Source organism: Diplotaxodon limnothrissa, linkage group LG1, assembly GCF_057381915.1.
Source record: "Diplotaxodon limnothrissa isolate DT_005_m linkage group LG1, D_limnothrissa_male_GT1.1, whole genome shotgun sequence".
Classification (NCBI taxonomy): Eukaryota; Metazoa; Chordata; class Actinopteri; order Cichliformes; family Cichlidae; genus Diplotaxodon; species Diplotaxodon limnothrissa.
Window position 1 is genome coordinate 29,629,324 of NC_140596.1, and position 17,679 is coordinate 29,647,002.

General features: G+C 39.7%; 2 protein-coding genes across 2 annotated transcripts; both read left to right on the top strand.

Annotated features, from left to right (window-relative positions):
• The first annotated feature begins 208 nt into the window (after positions 1–208).
• On the top strand, positions 209–478 carry ctxn2 (cortexin 2). Its single transcript, XM_085356967.1, has one exon. It carries the CDS (start codon positions 233–235, stop codon positions 476–478), a length of 246 nt encoding a protein of 81 aa, XP_085213093.1. The 5' UTR covers positions 209–232.
• Positions 479–6,513: 6,035 nt separating this feature from the next.
• On the top strand, positions 6,514–17,246 carry slc12a1 (solute carrier family 12 member 1). The gene is made up of 26 exons (XM_085356980.1): positions 6,514–6,762; positions 7,434–7,574; positions 7,912–7,987; positions 8,592–8,687; positions 8,889–9,028; positions 9,228–9,338; positions 9,426–9,537; positions 9,646–9,773; positions 9,967–10,051; positions 10,267–10,430; positions 10,520–10,627; positions 10,750–10,873; positions 11,221–11,322; positions 11,586–11,741; positions 11,827–11,926; positions 12,084–12,195; positions 12,477–12,617; positions 13,191–13,297; positions 14,138–14,220; positions 14,591–14,716; positions 15,820–15,948; positions 16,132–16,243; positions 16,435–16,521; positions 16,682–16,817; positions 16,948–17,015; positions 17,111–17,246. Exons 1-26 carry the CDS (start codon positions 6,514–6,516, stop codon positions 17,244–17,246), a joined length of 3,129 nt encoding a protein of 1,042 aa, XP_085213106.1.
• The last annotated feature ends 433 nt before the right edge of the window (positions 17,247–17,679 follow it).

Below are 17,679 nucleotides of genomic sequence, written 5' to 3' on the forward strand. Positions count from 1 at the left end.
CTTCGAACGTTCAATAGAGGCATTTATGTAGATACAGGAAACCTTGAATGAATTTCTCTACAGTCTATGCATTAACTGTTGCACTTAAACAGACTGATTGAAATGGATCTGCTCACAAGACATGATGGCCGATAGCTGACACCATCATTTAAACTCTGTCCAGGTAACATGCAGGCTTCTAAACGCCTGACCCTATCAGAGGAGAGATGAGGCACCTAGATGTTGGTTTACCATGAGCAGCGTCCACTACAACCACTCCCTTGCTGCCATGAGCGGAAACGACATGATGGCGCACTCTCTGACTCTGGAGCAGAAGACAGCCTTTGCCTTTGTGGGGATGCTACTGGTGTTTTTGGGGCTGCTAATAGTAAGGTGTTTCAGGATCCTGCTGGACCCCTACAGCAGTATGCCCTCCTCCAACTGGGCTGATGGCATTGAGGGGCTGGAGAAAGGGACGTTTGAGTACGCCCTTACTTAACACAGGGACACACGCATCAGTAGATGTCCTGGCAAACAAGAAGTGTCCATGGAAATCCATATGCATATTCACACACACACACACACACACACACACACACACACACACACACTTGCAAACATGAACGCACACAAGCTCCGCACAACCATTGCACGCTGAAACGCCATTAAGACATTACTGTGGCATACCAAACTCCAACAGCAAAGCCACGTGTGTTGTTTAATGTGTGTGAATTGTTCAGTGTCCGTGTGCGACTACATGTTTGTTGTATGCGTGTGAGTGTGCGAGGTGGTCATATTGTCCGCCCTTCTGCCAGGGGGTGTGTATTTCAAATCATCGATTTACACAGAACTTGGCTGAAGCTCCCTTTAACCCATACCTGCGAGATGAATGAATGTCTGTAGATAGATAATAAGAGATGGATGTTCATGGATGTTCATGGAAGTGGGTGGGAGATTAGGATGCAATGGATCTTTTACGATATAGTTTGAAGACTCAGGGACAAGATTCCTCATGTGAACTTAGAATGGAAGAGAGAGAGTGTTTGAAACTCTGCACAGCTAAATTGTTCTGCACAGGAATGTATACGAGTGGATACAGGGTAATATGTCTAACTAGTGCTTTGTAGACTAATCAAATCCAATCTGTGGATGATCCAAATGGATGCTGCTGCTGCTGTGTGTGTGCACTTCGGTCCCTTTCTGTGGTGTCTTGTTCTCTGAAGTCATGCAATGAAAGGCAACACGACAAACTGTGATTTACATTATGGTGTTACTGTTTCTAAATGATGCAAAATCAACTCTCAAGAGTTTGTACTGCTGCTTTTTTTTGAATGATGGTATACTGTATCCTGCCACAATCACGTGTCAGAGTGAAAGGAACAAAAAACAACCCCAACTGTTTACTTTGATACATGTGGCAGTGTTGCTCTATGACTTGTCAAGCATTACTTCCATTGTTTAGCTTTCAAGCGAAATGAGGACGAAAAAAAATTGGAAGGACTTCCTCATTCTCAGCACTGCTAGTTTTCTGACGACAAGGAGAAACTCTCACTGCTCGCCTGCCTGCATAGGAAAAGGTCACATGGAAAACAGGTGTGGGATGTGCGTCCCGCTGCACCTGAACATCTTTTTCCTGTAGTTTCGGTCTCACCTCCAGTCTTTCTTCCAGACAGAGGAAGAGAGAACAGTCCTAAGCAGAGATTCTGTAATTCGGCCCACTGCTCAAAGTCTGGAGTGTTCCTTTGCTAATTTCTATGGTCTACGGTTTCTCCTTAGCGCTGTGACTCTGCCTTACTGTGACCTTCAATGGGTTTATGTGCCTTCATCTAGAAAACATTAGAGCACCTGTTTGTGCGTGCGTGCCCGCGTACGCGTGCGTGTGTGTGTGTGTGCGTGTGTGCTTGAGTGTCATATCATGACGACAGGCCTGTCGCTTGCTCAGCTGGTGGTGGAGGTTTCTCATTGATTTTCGTTGGATCCAATGATGTAAAAATAAATAGAATTTTCTTCACTTTAAAATATTGCTTGCAAAGTCTCTGTGTTTTGTGCCTCTTGCTTCTTATGCGGGGAGATCTGTTTTACATGTGAGCACACTACATGCTACAAAATTTCAAGCCTTTTTACATGGCCCGCTCGTAAGCTAGGAGAGCAGTTTTGCAACATTGCTGCAGCAACAGAGGGAAGGGGAGCAAGAGAGCTCCACAGGCTAATATTGGAGATTGTGAGGGACCAAGCAGCCAAAGCAAAGAGGACACAGGCAAAAAAAAGTATCTTCAAAAAGGGTTTTCTTTATTTTAACCCTCAAAAAGTCCAAAATTACCAAAATTCAAAAGCATACTTAACAGGCCCATAAAAGAGGTCAACTAAATATAACTCTACGAAAAGTAATTTCCAGAAACTTAAATAAAACAAAGTGAGACACAACTTAACTCACAAACTGACCTAATTACAAAGACATGAGGGTAGCTTTTATAATGATTTGGCCAAACCATTTACACACAATAGGGGGAAAACAAAAACACACTAAACCTAAAACACCCCTGCTCCTGGTAAGCCCATGGTTGGTCCTGCTGAGCAGGCATTTTGTTCCTAGAGTCCTCAGCCACGCCCCTGTGTGGCTGATGCCATCAGAGATTTAGAAGCAGTTAGACTTTTATTTTATTTTTAAATAAAACATTTACAAATAGGTCCTCATGCAGAAAATGATGATATGCATGTGCATGTATGGTACGGTCTAAAGAGAAATGGGGGCTAATGCAACAGCAGACGCAAGCAGATCTGCAGAACCCACATGCAGTTTACAATGAAAGGCCACCCTGTTCATCCCCTCTGACACGCATCATTTGTCAGGAATGCAATCATTATTGCACCATTATCTCTGTCACCTACGTGACACCCTTATCTTAAATCTATTCTTAGCAGGAAAAGGCCCAATTTGCCCTCAAGACCACTTAAAAGAAAAATGAACCCGACATTCTAACAAAGGTTACCCAGGAAGTGTTTCGAAGCGTTTCTGCGTCGCACTGTCTTGTAATATGTCACTCTGCTGTCAGCTCGGACGGTGTCGTTTATTCGTTTAAACACTATAAATCGCTATCCCTTCATTGACTGGAATAAAACAAGGAGACAGTTCTTTGGATCTTTGGCTCCTGGGTTTGATGGAAATAGGAGCTGATGAATGATTACAAAATTATTATTGCACAGATCATGTGTTGATGGCATGGCTGAATAACGTACCTTAGCGTTGCTGATTATCGATCATTAGTTTTATAACTTGCGATCTTCAGACCTCACAGCTATGACCTTGATGTCGCAATAAGGCCAGAAGATCCAAAAAGTTACATTTTTGTTTAAACCAAAAGCAATTTAACACAATCTGCTGCTTTTAGTACAAGAGCTTTAGGAAATCATTTTAGTGAGGTGAATACTGTAGTTTAAATGCCTCATTTTAACACTGCACTGGTTATTGTCAGTGCCCTTGGGGTCAGATCTAATGCTTTATCTAAGACTATTTAATTTTAGACTCGTGACTTGAGTTACATAATTTGACAAGCCTCCCCATAATTGCATTTGCTTCTGATAAAGAACAGTGGTGCTAAAAATGGCACGTTGTATAGAAAACTCAAAATCATAAAAATATTCAAGGTGTTTATTTATCTTTTCACAGTTCACGCTGGGTTTGCTGGGTTGCTTTTGCATGTATAATCTTAATGTGGACAGGCTCGAAATAAGCGCTTTGAACAACTGTGGAAGCCTGTCTGAATGAACATATCAATGATTACCTACCTCGATATATATCATTGTTTGATAATGGTTATTAATGATTAAAAGGTTCTTTAATAATTTACTTTTAAATGATAAAAAAAAACTGATTCTTGGATACCCTTTTCTTAGTTATTTGCAAGTTAATGTTAATGCTAACACTGAAATCAATTCAAACCAGGGTGGTTTGAATTGATTTGATCAAGATAATATATATACAGAAAGTTTATTTTACCTGAATATTTATCATTATTATTAATGATAATGAAACGGTATATATTACCTGAGTTTAATATTGCAAGAAAACACTTCTATGTGTAGTAGTTATGTAAAAAAGCTGAATTTTCAGAGAAGTGCTGCTACTCTTGGATCAAAGGCTACATTACAGCCATCAAAGCCAGAAGTTGCGAGTTATTTCGCGTTTGACTTTTTCTCCTTTTCATTTTAAGGATCACGTTTGGTCTTTGCTAGATTATAGAAAAGAGAGAACATTTATCCAGCACTTAAAATTTTCTTGTCTTTTTTTTTTTTAAATAGACCATATTTGAGTCCAGGTCACTTATTTTGTTTCTGAATGCCATAATGCAGTACAATTAGTGCAATAGATGAGTGGAGCTAAAAGGTTTGACCACTCTTTAATTTGCAGTCTATTGCTTCCTGTTTAAGATGTAATGCCGAGAATCTTGTCTGCTAATATTTTCACATTGCAGGCTTGATAGATTATGCAAAGGGGTCTTCTGCCTTTTTCAAGTGATTTGGATGTTAACGAGAGTGCAGACTCCCTTGTTCTCTGTACAAATTGGTGCATATGCACCTGCTACCACAGGCTCACAGTGTCCGCTCAACAGCTCTCTGAGGAAAGCTGTATACTGTGAATTTATTAAAGCAGATCTGGCAAAAGTCAAGCAGCCTGGATAATAAAAAAGAATCGCAGCAATTTCATCTCCCGGCTGCGGGAGAGTCAGCAAGGCCTGAGGATCACTGACTCTAATAAGAAAGCCGCAGTGTAAAATGAGACAAGGCCTGGGTCTGTTTAACCACCAAAAACACTGTAAACCTGGGAATGAACATGTGTCTCAAAGCTTAAGACTAATATCTCTATTAGTTGGATCGATTACTGCAACTCTCTTCTTTTTGGTCTTAGTCAAAAATCTATCCATAAGCTTCAAAGTGTCCAGGGCTTTCTGCTGCTCTCCCCCCGTCTTTGGAACTCCCTTCCTCCTGAGATAAGAAACCTCACTTCCCTCCCTCTTTTTAAGTCCAGACTCAAAACTCACCTGTTCACAATAGCCTAATCCACATAAACTTTTCCATCCTGCTACTTTAGTTTATTTTATTTATTTGCTCTACGTTTTAGCTTTACTATTTTGTAAATTATAACGTTTGTTGTTGTTATTGCTTGTGTACAGTGTCCTTGAGTGTTTTGAAAGGCGCTTTCTTAAATAAAATGTATTATTATTATTATTATTATTATTATTATTATTTATTAGGTGTACAAGGCTTTTTGAGTCTGATTAAGAAAAAAAAACGAGATGGGGAGGCAGAAGGGAAGAGGAGAGATCTAGTGTGCAGATCTTTACACTCCACATGGAAATTTTTCTTCAGCATGACTCAGTCAGTATCATTCATGTGTTAAACCATAAAAACTTTGAAACACTGATTTGATAGGCAATGAACAATTGATTGTCTCCTTTCAACTTAGATATAGAAACACATGCTGGAGTATCTTTGTCAGCCCGCAATACAGCCAAGGTCAGATCTCAAGTCGTTATCCACCCTTTCACTGGGTGCATAAATCACTGTGGTGTATCAGTAATAAGGAAGTTTACCTGTTAAAAGGTCTTTTAAAGGCACTTCAGAAGTCATGTGGCTCTGGTGAAAGGCCTCCGGCATGTTCCTGTTATTCATGGTCTTATATTAACTCCCATTTTCCCCATTAATATGGCCATTTCTTCTGAGCTCGCCAATTCACTAACATTCCCCCATAACAATTTGCAGCAAAGAGAATCATTAGAGACATTTATTTAATCCGCTATATAACTCTGGGCCCAGTATACTAGTCACACGTAGATTCTCCTGTTATCACACCGTTCCTCAGGATTATATCTTATTGCAAACATATGTTATGAAATGTATATTTTTCTATTGGCCTACATTAGCCTTATCTTTTTCAGACTCTTTACAATATACACATCATAATGGGTCTGAAACCTGTTTAGTGAGAACTTCCATGTGGATGTTTCCAAATGATTCATCCATAGGTCTGAGGAAATACTATACTTAAACTGCAACCACAGAACAACATATGCTGTTACCCTACTCTTCACACAATAATATTAGTAATCAATTCTACAGCACTCAGGCAATGAGCACCTTTATCTCTCGTTTGGTGTTTATGACTTGGTTAATAGTTAAGCAATGTCTTTGTGTCCCTTACGATGGAGCAAGGACATATCTGACACCCCTTGTTCGGATTTCTGAGGGTTGATCCAGTAAGTTAGCCAATAGCTGACAGCCAGTGTATGACCCTGGGATACATGGTATAAAGGTAAGCCATCTGAAAGAAACCCAGCTCATTTGCAAGGAGCTGAGAGTATCAGAAGAGTTCTCTGCAAGTCTGATCATAGATCATAGCCTAGTCATCAGTAAACAAGGACAACCACACCAAGTTGATCCAGCTCTCTGCGCTTTTGAAACTTTTGGATGTCTGAAGACTAGACTGTTCTTTCATCCTTGACAGTTTAAATTTGAGAGTCTCCCTCAGCATTCTTGATGGAGAGATTCAATTCTAACAAGGGGGGGCACATCAACTCTGCCTATGATTCCAACCTGGATGAACCTCCAGTTTATGAGGAGACCAACGATGACCACAGGACAGTGCGACCCTCCGTGATCAGCGCCTTCGGTCATGACACTCTGGACCGCGTGCCCCACATTGACTTCTACCGCAATGCAGGCAGCATGAGTGGCCACAGAGCTGTGCGACCGTCCCTGCAGGAGCTCCATGATGTGTTTCAGAAGGTGAGTGAATGTAGATGTGTGAGATGTATAAGATCTCTCTGTTTTTCCTCTATGGTCGGCACCCAATCTCCTCCTCTGTTAAGCCTGTTTTGTCCACAACCTGCCATTCTGCAGAAAATAGCTTGCACCCATTTTTCTCCAAATTCAAATCAGTGACGTTTTAACTGCAGGGTTTTTTTTCCCTCCTCTGCTGCACACTTCATTAGAAAGTGAAGTGATATATTTTACAGATGTTTATTCTTTCAAACATCCGTGCAGTAGCCACAGTCCAATTATTAGGGCCTTATCTTAAAACTTGTGAAACTAAAAAGGACAACAAAAGTTATTCTTACAACTGAATGACAACCAGCACTCTTGACACACTTAAGTTTTATTGTTTTTTTAATTATTATAAGGCTACATTGTCTAAGAAATGGGTAAGATTATTTAGGTTTATTGGCTGAATTAGGTTTGCAACCCTGGATGGTTTAAAAAAAAAGATATTTTAGTACCCTTGCCAGCAAAAAATGAAAAAACACAACCACCTATTTATTGCCATGAGAAAACAAAAACCACAACTTTTTATAATGCCGCCCCTTTTCTTGCAGCGGATTATGCATATAAACACCAAAAATGCCATCTAGTTACTGTGAAAATGTATGTTTCCTTCTGTGTTTTCATTCTTCCTCCAGAACGGGGTGATCTCTGTCCCAGACACATTGGAGGACGATGGCGAGAGGAGCAGTGGAGCCCCCTCTGACGATTTAGAGTCTGCTGCTCCCACTGACGATATGAAGGGCATGGTAAAGTTTGGCTGGATAAGAGGAGTCCTGGTAAGTTATTTTAGGTCATGGTAAGCTTCTTTTTTTATTTAACCATGGTCACTCAACCAAAGATGAAGCTCTGTGGGTCTCGATAACACAACGAGGCCCAGTGGCGCTTTCGAGACCAGAATCTGGGAATGATTTGCATTTGCTCAGGACATGATTTTGATCTTGCTTTTGTGTTTCAAGGGCACAAAGGTCAGAAAAGGCCCCCAACATATTTTTTATTGGATTTTTTGTAATTAAAAGCCAAATTATGCTCAGTGACATTTACTCCATAAATTGAAATAACATTAAATCATGAAACACAGTGAGAAAAATAGACTTACACTGCTCTCTTCCACAGGTGAGATGCATGCTCAACATCTGGGGTGTCATGTTGTTCATCCGTCTGTCCTGGGTTTTTGGTCAAGCAGGCTGGGGTGAGTGTGGCAACGATACACACATACGCACACATAAATAGCCACTAAGCCCACAGTAATGTTTTTTTTGTGTGTGTGAGCACTTTTGCTGAAAATGAGTCCGCCTGTAACTCCAGCCCTTATCAAACAGTGAACGCAATAAAAAATAATCTATTTACCTGGTGAAAATGTATAATCTGGGGCAAAAACAGACCGATCCCAGAGGTCTGTGTTGTCAAGGCCAGTGCCGATGCTGTTCCATGTAATTGCAGGGATTGGAGATAATTAAAGGATAATTAATGAGCTCCCTTAATGATCTATACCTGCTCAAGGTCTGTTGGGAGAGGTAGATAGTGGTGTTTGTGTGTGTGGATGAGAGAGAAAGTGAGAGAAATAAAAATAGGAGTGGGGCTTTGAGTATGACTTCATTAATTTGTTCATTGCTTCAGAACCTATAGATCAGCTGGGTAACCCATGGGGTTCCCATGAGACGTTAAAGTTTAGCACTTTTAAAGCTAACTGTGGGGAGGAAGCTTTCATGTCACACACAGAGTGTTTTACACCTAACTAAGCAGTGCTGTAGCTGGACTTTACAAAAGTGATTATTTGCATATTTGCATTTCAGGTCTGGGAATTGTGATCATCGCGCTCAGCTGTGTGGTCACCACCATCACTGGCATTTCCATGTCCGCTATTTGTACTAATGGTGTGGTGAGAGGAGGTAAGGCAGCGAAATTTCAAGATAAAGATAAAGGCACAAAGTTCCAAACAACACCTGAATATGAGCTCCTGAAGCACTTTTTATTTGTGTTTTTTTTAAAGCTGTATTTAACTTATCCTGACATTAAATCAACCAGTCACTGAATTTTCTATTAATCATTCCCTACTGTATGTGTCTGTGTGCGTTACATTGCCATTTCAGGAGGTGCCTACTACATGATATCTCGCAGTTTGGGACCAGAGTTCGGTGGTTCGATTGGTCTTATTTTTGCATTTGCCAATGCAGTGGGCGTATCCATGTATGTGGTGGGATTTGCTGAGACAGTGGTCGACTTGCTCAAGGTGAGACATGTTATATTGATTAGGCTGTTGTAGAAGGATATATATCTATATATCTATATATCTATATATCTATATCTATATCTATATATATATATATATATATATAGATATAGATATAGATATAGATATCTATATCTATATATATAGATATATAGATATAGATATATTGTTTTTTGGGGGGGTTTTTTGTCATACACAGGAGAACTCTGCTATCATGGTGGATGAAATGAACGACATCAGGATCATTGGCTGTATTACTATTGTGCTGCTCTTGGGTATATCAGTTGCTGGGATGGAATGGGAGGCAAAGGTTAGAGCAAAAAACGGTGCTGTTTGTTCACCAGTCTCGTTTACTTGTACAAAAGCTTAAACTGTTTGCATTTGTTTCTCACCACAGGCGCAAATTATTCTTCTGGTTATCCTGCTGGTGGCCATAGTGAATGTTTTTGTAGGAACAGTCATTCCTGCAACCAACGAAAAGAAAGCCCAGGGGTTTTTCAATTACAGATGTGAGACATCCGCTCCAAACCGATACACATTTTTCATTACAAATAATCCCACTCACTCACAAAGTGCTGCTAACCCCTGCCGTTTCTCCTCACTCTCTCTTTTCACAGCCAAAATCTTCTTAGAGAATTTTACTCCAGCATTTAGGGACGGTGAGACATTTTTTTCAGTATTTGCCATCTTTTTCCCCGCGGCAACTGGGATCCTGGCTGGAGCTAACATCTCTGGAGACTTGCGGGTAACTTTTTCATACAGAGAAGAGTAATACATGGGGGTCATTAACTGCTACGTAACATAGGCTTGAATAAAGAGTTTTTATTTTTTTAATTCAAACTTATTTGTTTTACATAAATACATTTCTTTAAAGTCATTGTATTTAACTGTCAAGCACAGATCTGCATAATTTAACACAAATCTTTATTATTTCACAGGATGCCCAAGCTGCACTACCCAAAGGTACCTTGTTAGCCATCCTGATCACTGGTCTCACCTATCTGGCTATGGCTCTTTGTGTCGGTAAGTGACATGTTTGATTAAATGCAGCTCCAGTGAAATAAAATCTTCACTGGAATGAGTAAAACTGTGTATAGCATTACCTTGGGCAGATACAGTTTTACCAGGATCATACAATCAGTATCACTTATGTCCCTGAATATAAATGTGTCCTGAAAGCACAAATTTTATCTAAAAAATGCTAATTAATCCATCTGCTCTTTTCTTCGACTGGTCAGCTGCTACTGTTGTCCGTGATGCCACAGGCAACTCATCCAGCATCATAAATCACACAACACCAGTAATTTGCAACGGTTCAACAGCGGTTGCTTGTGAACTCGGCTACGATTTTTCTTCCTGTGAAGTAGAGAAATGCAAGTTTGGCTTGATGAATAACTTCCAGGTACACAACTTTCTAAATAAAGAAACTTTTAAGAAGAATTCAATTTCGTCATCTGTAATGCTCTCATCTTCTCATCACCTCTGATTCAGGTCATGACCTTGGTGTCTGGGTTTGGTCCTCTCATTATTGCTGGAACATTTTCAGCCACCCTGTCATCAGCCCTGGCTTCCCTTGTCAGTGCGCCTAAAGTCTTCCAGGTCAGTAGATCGCCACTGTTTTTTTAAATGTACTACAATAAAATGCAAAGTCATAGAGAAGCAAACCTGTTGCTCTTAACCTCTGAAAATATTTTCCTTCACATCATTTCTTTTCTCCTCAGGCACTGTGTAAAGACAACATCTACAGGGCCCTGCACTTCTTTGCCAAAGGACACGGCAAAAACAACGAGCCAATCCGTGGTTATGTCCTCACATTCATCATTTCTGTTGCTTTCATTCTCATCGGTGAGCTCGCTGCTGCTGTACCATACCACCCAAACAACCTTAAACCAACATTTCATGCTTTGTCTCAAACCACATAGCTAACAAAGTCTTCCAGTTTGAATGAATCAGAAAACACGTTCACACATCAACAGATCACTGACATAAACTAAACAAGCCAAACAACGAAAGGAAGATTTCATCTGACAAGTGGCGTCCATGCAAAGTGATACAGTTAAAACTCCTTCTTAGCAATCTGCTTATTGTGTATATTCACAAACCTGTTTCAGATACATATTGGTTCATGTTTAAGTTTGATATTCCCGCTCTGTGAAAGAATTTAAAGTGACAGAGATTTTCTGTCTGTGCAGGTGACCTCAACACAATCGCTCCTATCATCTCAAACTTCTTCCTCGCATCTTATGCCCTCATCAATTTCTCCTGCTTCCATGCATCTTATGCCAAATCTCCAGGTGGGTGTCTAAAAAGTAGATTATAAAGGAAAAATTATGTTAGTAAAATCAGGTAGTTCTGCTTGTCCCTATCCTCATTTACCATTTTTTGTTGCTGTTAGTGTTTTAATCCATTACTTTGTATAAGTGACTTCAAATATTTAGGAAATAAAGCACTACCTGACAAACCGAGCTGTTTCAGCAGTGGATTATGTTTAATGGAGTTTGTTATATATAGTCTGTTTTCCATCACTTTTCTCACATTGCTCTTTGTTTTAATGCAGGTTGGAGACCGGCATATAAATACTATAACATGTGGCTGTCCCTGATGGGAGCATTGCTCTGTTGCGTTGTTATGTTTGTTATCAACTGGTGGGCTGCTCTGCTCACATATGGCATTGAATTCCTCCTCTACATATATGTCACAGTGAAGAAGCCCGGTGAGCTTATTTGATTGCTTGGAAGGATTTTTGCTGTGCAACAGGAGAAGTAGAGCTAACCTGTCCGGACTGATTTTATCTTCAGATGTGAACTGGGGTTCGTCCACGCAAGCGGTGACGTTTGTGAGTGCAGTCAGCAATGCTCTATCTCTGTCAGGCGTGGAGGATCACGTCAAGAACTTCAGGTAAAATCCTGCACTCAATTCCTGCAAGCACATATGAGAAACATTATTATCATAATAGTTTCAAAGATAATTTACGTTAGGTAAAACTTTTCAATCAAGGGGATTTTCAGAAACCTAAAAAAAAAAAGGAGATAATGTTCTTATTTCCCGTCTTCAGGCCTCAGATCTTAGTTCTGACGGGTTCGACACGAAGCAGGCCGGCTCTCCTTGATCTGGCTCACTCCTTCTCTAAGAACTATGGACTATGCATCACCTGCGAAGTGTTTGTGGTATGTAATATTGCAATCTCAGACAGTCTTAAAATCTTGATTTAAAAAATCAACCTCACATTTATATTAAGATTTGCAAAATCAAGCAAATGTAATTCATCAGAGTGCAGACTTAGCATGCAGTGGATGTTCAAAAGAATGTGAAGTAGGAATGAGGGAAATGCCAACTGTCTGACACCAAAGTTTAGGGTCAGGTGCACTTTCTGAATATAAAAAAAGATGGACCGCTTTTCCCTTTCACAAAAACGCTTACATTCAGCCGTATGGTGTGATCTCCTCAGGGCCCCAGATCAGAGACCGTTGACGAGATGAACAATGCAATGGAGAAGAACCAGTTGTTGCTTAAGAAGAAAAAACGTAAGGCATTTTACGCTGCCGTGGCCTGTGACAACTTCAGAGAAGGGGCTGAGAGTCTGCTGCAGGTCAGTATGGTCATAATTTATGTAAGAGGTAAATAAAAAAATCTAGTTAACCCACAATAATCCAGCGTATTAATGTGTAACGTGAGTTTTGATGAGAATATGATAGCAGATTCACAGAAGCAGGTTTTATTGACCCATGTCTTCCAAACAACACCCTACATCTGTTGATCTAGAGCTGTCTTAAAAATCTGGCCAGGACATATGTGCAGTAGAAAAGTTCGGAGCGGAAAAACAGTGGTATGGCTCAGACTATTGCACCGTCGAGATAAGGCCTCTTATGATTGTCCGGATAGCTTACTTCAAACAACACGGCAGATTAAAAGCTATAACTGATTAACACTGCATTTGGATGAGCTCCGGCAAAGATAAAGTGAGGTCTGCTGAGTGATCTGACAGTAAAACAGCCTTACAGTCTATTTCGCTTGGAAATTTTTAAGCTTTCTAGAAATCATTCCCCCCTCCCTCTCTTAATCAAGGTTTTACACTCGGTTTTATAACCCCAGGGTAACATGGTGTCTGTATTGCTTCACTTAACAGCTCATTGTGATTTGGGATTTTATATCTTCCTCATAGGCTTCTGGTCTTGGCCGTATGAAGCCTAACACATTAATGATAGGCTTCAAGAAAAACTGGAGGACTGCCGGGGCAGAAGCAGTTCAGAGTTACGTGGGAATACTTCAGTAAGTGCTGAATAAACACACACACATACATTTTTATAACAATAACACACTCAGTAATGAGAAGCACATTGAGAGTTATCATTTCATTTATTTTGTTTTCTCTGTGCTTTTTAAATGTACTTTATGAAGTTTGCAGTGCAGTAAAAAACCAGTGCAAAGTGTAGGCTTCTTTTATTTGATCATTTGAAATCTATTTTAATATGTCATTATAATACATGTGTAGCATTTATTTCACAGTAAATTCCATTTAAATCTTTAGGAACATACAAATAAACATTGTGGATGTATTCACATTGTTATGTACTTAAACATTTATAACCTGCTCCTATAATGTACATTACAAAGCCATAATAATGTGATATTTCAAATGCCCATATATCCTTCCCCATATGCTTACACATTGTTAATGCAAATGGAAATTAGAAACTTAGCATTTAATAACTCTATATAGCATTATTCTCACTTTGACCTTCAGATCAATCTAATGACCTTAAAGGGGAGGTCATAGGTCAAATGTGACATATTTTAAATTATGCATTTCACACACACCAACTGTACACAACAAATGTAAGTGTCATAGTTTCTGGGTTATAAGGGTTTTTGTCAATTTTCAGCGAATTAATCATGAAGTTGACCTTGAAGTTCTTAGTGGATGTAAGCCAGAATTTTTATTTTTTCATAAGAATTCATTCAAAAGTTTTTGAGCTATTGTATTTGTATATGACACACATGTACACCACAGACTACCGAAAGCACAACCTCCGTAATTAAGCATAAAGGTAATTAAGCATAAACAGGAGATCTGTGTTTGAACTAGCATCCTTATTCTCTTGTTGACAGCGATGCATTTGACTTTGAATACGGGACCGCAATGCTGAGGGTGAACCAGGGACTGGATGTGTCTCACATTGTCGAGGCAGAAGGTCTGTATGATATTGTCGTTAGGCTTTAAATTATTTAACCCGCAAGAGCTCCAGCATCAACATACCCATGGTAGAGAAAACAAACCACCAAGAAATTAAGAAAAACTGTTGTAAGAAACTGCTGTACATCTGTCACAACAACTCACAATAACCCTTTATAATAATAAAAACACTGATAAACCGAGATACTTTGTTCTGTAGATTAGAAGCTTTTAATAAAGGTTTACAACGGTCAGGTAGTTCACAGATAAGATATTTTAAAAAAATGCCATTTATAGCTGTGTCTCTGCAGATTTGTTTTCCAATAAGAAAAGGGATCCTACCTTGTGTAACACATATTCACAGTCATGTTTCCCATTCTGTTTTTCAGAGGAGATGCTAAGGGCAGCAAAGGAGCAAGAGGCTCTGGAGAATGAGATGATGCCAAATGGAGGGAAGGGAAAAGGACTATTCAGGAAATCCAGGAAGTCATCTCAGCAAGTGCTCACGACCAGAGGTACCCATCTTACGACTGTCTCTAACTCCTATTTAACCCTCTCAAGGCAGACGTTGCCGATTTGCAACAGTTAAAAACTAACAACCTGATTACCCCACATACATATCTTATGAGTTTTTTTTACTCAGAAGTACCACTGCCGGACTTGGTTGTGCATTAGCAACAAAAAAACTTAATTTGAGCCTGAGATGGTTAACCCTTTCATGCACGAATTATGACAGCCTCACATTTACATTCATCTTTAGGTATGAAAAATAAAAATACTTAATGAAAAAATCCAGATTGAGATTGTCATAATTCATGCATAACAGGGTTAAATAACAATAATTACAATGAAACACGTCATATATCTCCAGTAACGTTAAATGACCAGTGGGTGGCGGGGGATGGAGTGACACATTAGTGTCTAATGTAGTGGTTTATGTGCAAGTAAACCATCAACACTGACACAAATACAAGAAAACAGCCTTTGAATAGCTGTCTACTGTAACGACCACTATGCCTGAAAGGGTTAAAGAAAAAGTTGCATCAAAAGATTAATGTGATCTCTTAATATGTGGAAGCACGTTTCTCTTTTTCAGTCTCCTCCACACACAGACTCAAATAGCGTACATTTAATAAATGAAACCAATGACTCTCTTTTTTCTTTTTCTTTTTTTTTTGGGGGGGGGGGGGGGGGGGGGTGCTCACATTGAGACATAATTGAATCCGCCATTCCCACTAAAGAGGCCCCTGAGGCTGTAATCCAATAATATACTCCTTTTCGTCCACTTTGAAGAGCATCTTTTAAGAATGTTCCTTTAACCCAGACAGCAGAGGGTGCTTGCAGCCTGTAGCTCAATCTTTCTCTGTTTCACACGCACACGCCAACACACACTCATCCCTGAGCTGCATCTTGGCAAGACAGCGAGACAAGGCAGTCATTAGTATACAAAATGCACCCTACTCATTGGAGCATTAAACTTGAGAGACGGCCATTTCTGGTGATGTAGAGTCATCTCTTAATGTTGGTTTGTGATAGTTTTCATATCCGACTTTACAGTGAATTATATTCCCTCCTGCTGTTGCTCTCATATCTTTCTCCCTTTCTTTCTCTCTCCCAGTGTCGGTGTGTGGCTCTCCACCGCCACAGGTTGCCAAAATGAATGAGAAGCTGGTGGAAGCCAGTCTTCAGTTCAAGAAGAAACAGCCCAAAGGCACCATTGATGTGTGGTGGCTGTTTGATGACGGAGGTAATTCTTGGATCATTTTTATGAACACTGCCTGAAGTTCGTAACAGATCCAAATCCATAACATTCTCCTCGATATCACTGGAGACAAAAATATATGAAACAAGCCAAATCTTTAAAAAAATAGTAGTCTCTGAAAGACGCAACACGGACCAATAAATAAAAAATGTGCTTCTCTTCTCTCAGGTCTTACACTGCTCCTCCCCTACATCCTCACTACCAGGAAGAAGTGGAAAGACTGCAAAATGAGGATCTTCATGGCAGGACAGCCTGGACGCAGTGATCTGGATAAGGAGGAGTGAGTAAACTAATTAATATTTCAATATCAATTACAGTTTAATATGTGGAAGTTAGACTGGATACATTAATTGGCAAGATATGAAAATTCATGTGCTGCTAACGTTACTGGAATGCTATTTAGCATTAACACCAAAATGAGGAAGTACATGTATAGGACAGCTAATCAGTGCGGGGTGATTTGACTTGCAGGATGAAGGGCTTGCTGAAGAAGTTTAGAATCAACTGCAGTGACATTAATGTCTTTGATGACCTACATATCAAGCCCAGGTCTGAAAGGTAACTGCCATTTCTTTTCACATGCACAAGTAACAGCGAACCAGATGCTGAAGTAGTAATAGTAAAATTGAATCACATTGTAATATCAGCATGCTACAAGTTTAGGGGAGAAAAAGAACATTTATAGAGAAAGCTCATGTTCTTATTTGCATTTCTCCAGCTTGAAGGAGTTACAGGAGATGATTGAGCCTTTCCGTCTGCATGAAGGGTCCAAAGACGCTGATCAGATTAGAGCCTTGCAGAAAGAGCAGCCCTGGAAGGTCACCGACAAAGAGCTAAGCGAGTTTGAGGAGAAGGTAAAAAGCACTGACACTAAGTAATAACCTTACACAGGCTACAGTGAAGATATCATGTATTATCTTCATATCAATATAAACAAAATAAAAAATTGATTGTTAAAAAAAAATAACTGTCGCTTGGTTACAGACACACCTCCAGGTACGACTGAATGAGCTCCTCAAGGAACACTCCAGATCAGCCAATTTAATCATTGTGTAAGTATATATTGTCTGAATAACACTACCAAGCTTAATCCAGTGTTGAAAGAACAATGTCTAACATATTTGTTTACACTGTTGACCCCCTGTAGGAGCATGCCCATAGCTCGTAAAGAAACGATCTCTGATTTCCTCTACATGGCCTGGCTGGACATCCTGACAAAGGACCTTCCACCCACCCTGCTCATTAGAGGCAACCACAAGAGCGTGCTAACTTTCTACTCTTGAGCACTTTCCATGCCAACAATCCGAGTGTGATATAGCTAGAAAGGAAAAGGAATGGTGTTGCCATAATGACAAGCCATGTTTAAATAAAATGTACAAGAATATTTAGTCTTCCAGGCCAGCAGAAAAGTGTAACACAATCAAGCATTTGTGGATAACTCCAGCATATAAGCATATATATAGAGAGGTATATATAGATATATATATATGCCCGCTAAGAAAGGACACACACACAAGTCTGTATTTCCGAAATTGAATTTGCAAATGTGAAATGTGTCCAAATATGAATGTAGCTGCTTAGAAAAACACATAGTCAAATCAATTCAAATCAGTTCATAAACAAAGGCAGAGACACAACCACGGCTGTGCAATGGTCAGACTGTAAAATAATTGTATATAGTAGATGTGTGTATTCTAGAAATGATCAACATCTTGT

Bases quoted from the DNA above. Each gene is read 5' to 3' on its own strand.
- ctxn2 (XM_085356967.1), top strand. From the start codon at position 233: ATGAGCAGCGTCCACTACAACCACTCCCTTGCTGCCATGAGCGGAAAC.
- slc12a1 (XM_085356980.1), top strand. From the start codon at position 6,514: ATGGAGAGATTCAATTCTAACAAGGGGGGGCACATCAACTCTGCCTAT. The intron at 6,763-7,433 runs GTGAGTGAATGT...TTCTTCCTCCAG, and splicing joins TCCATGATGTGTTTCAGAAG to AACGGGGTGATCTCTGTCCC. The intron at 7,988-8,591 runs GTGAGTGTGGCA...TTTGCATTTCAG, and splicing joins TTTTGGTCAAGCAGGCTGGG to GTCTGGGAATTGTGATCATC.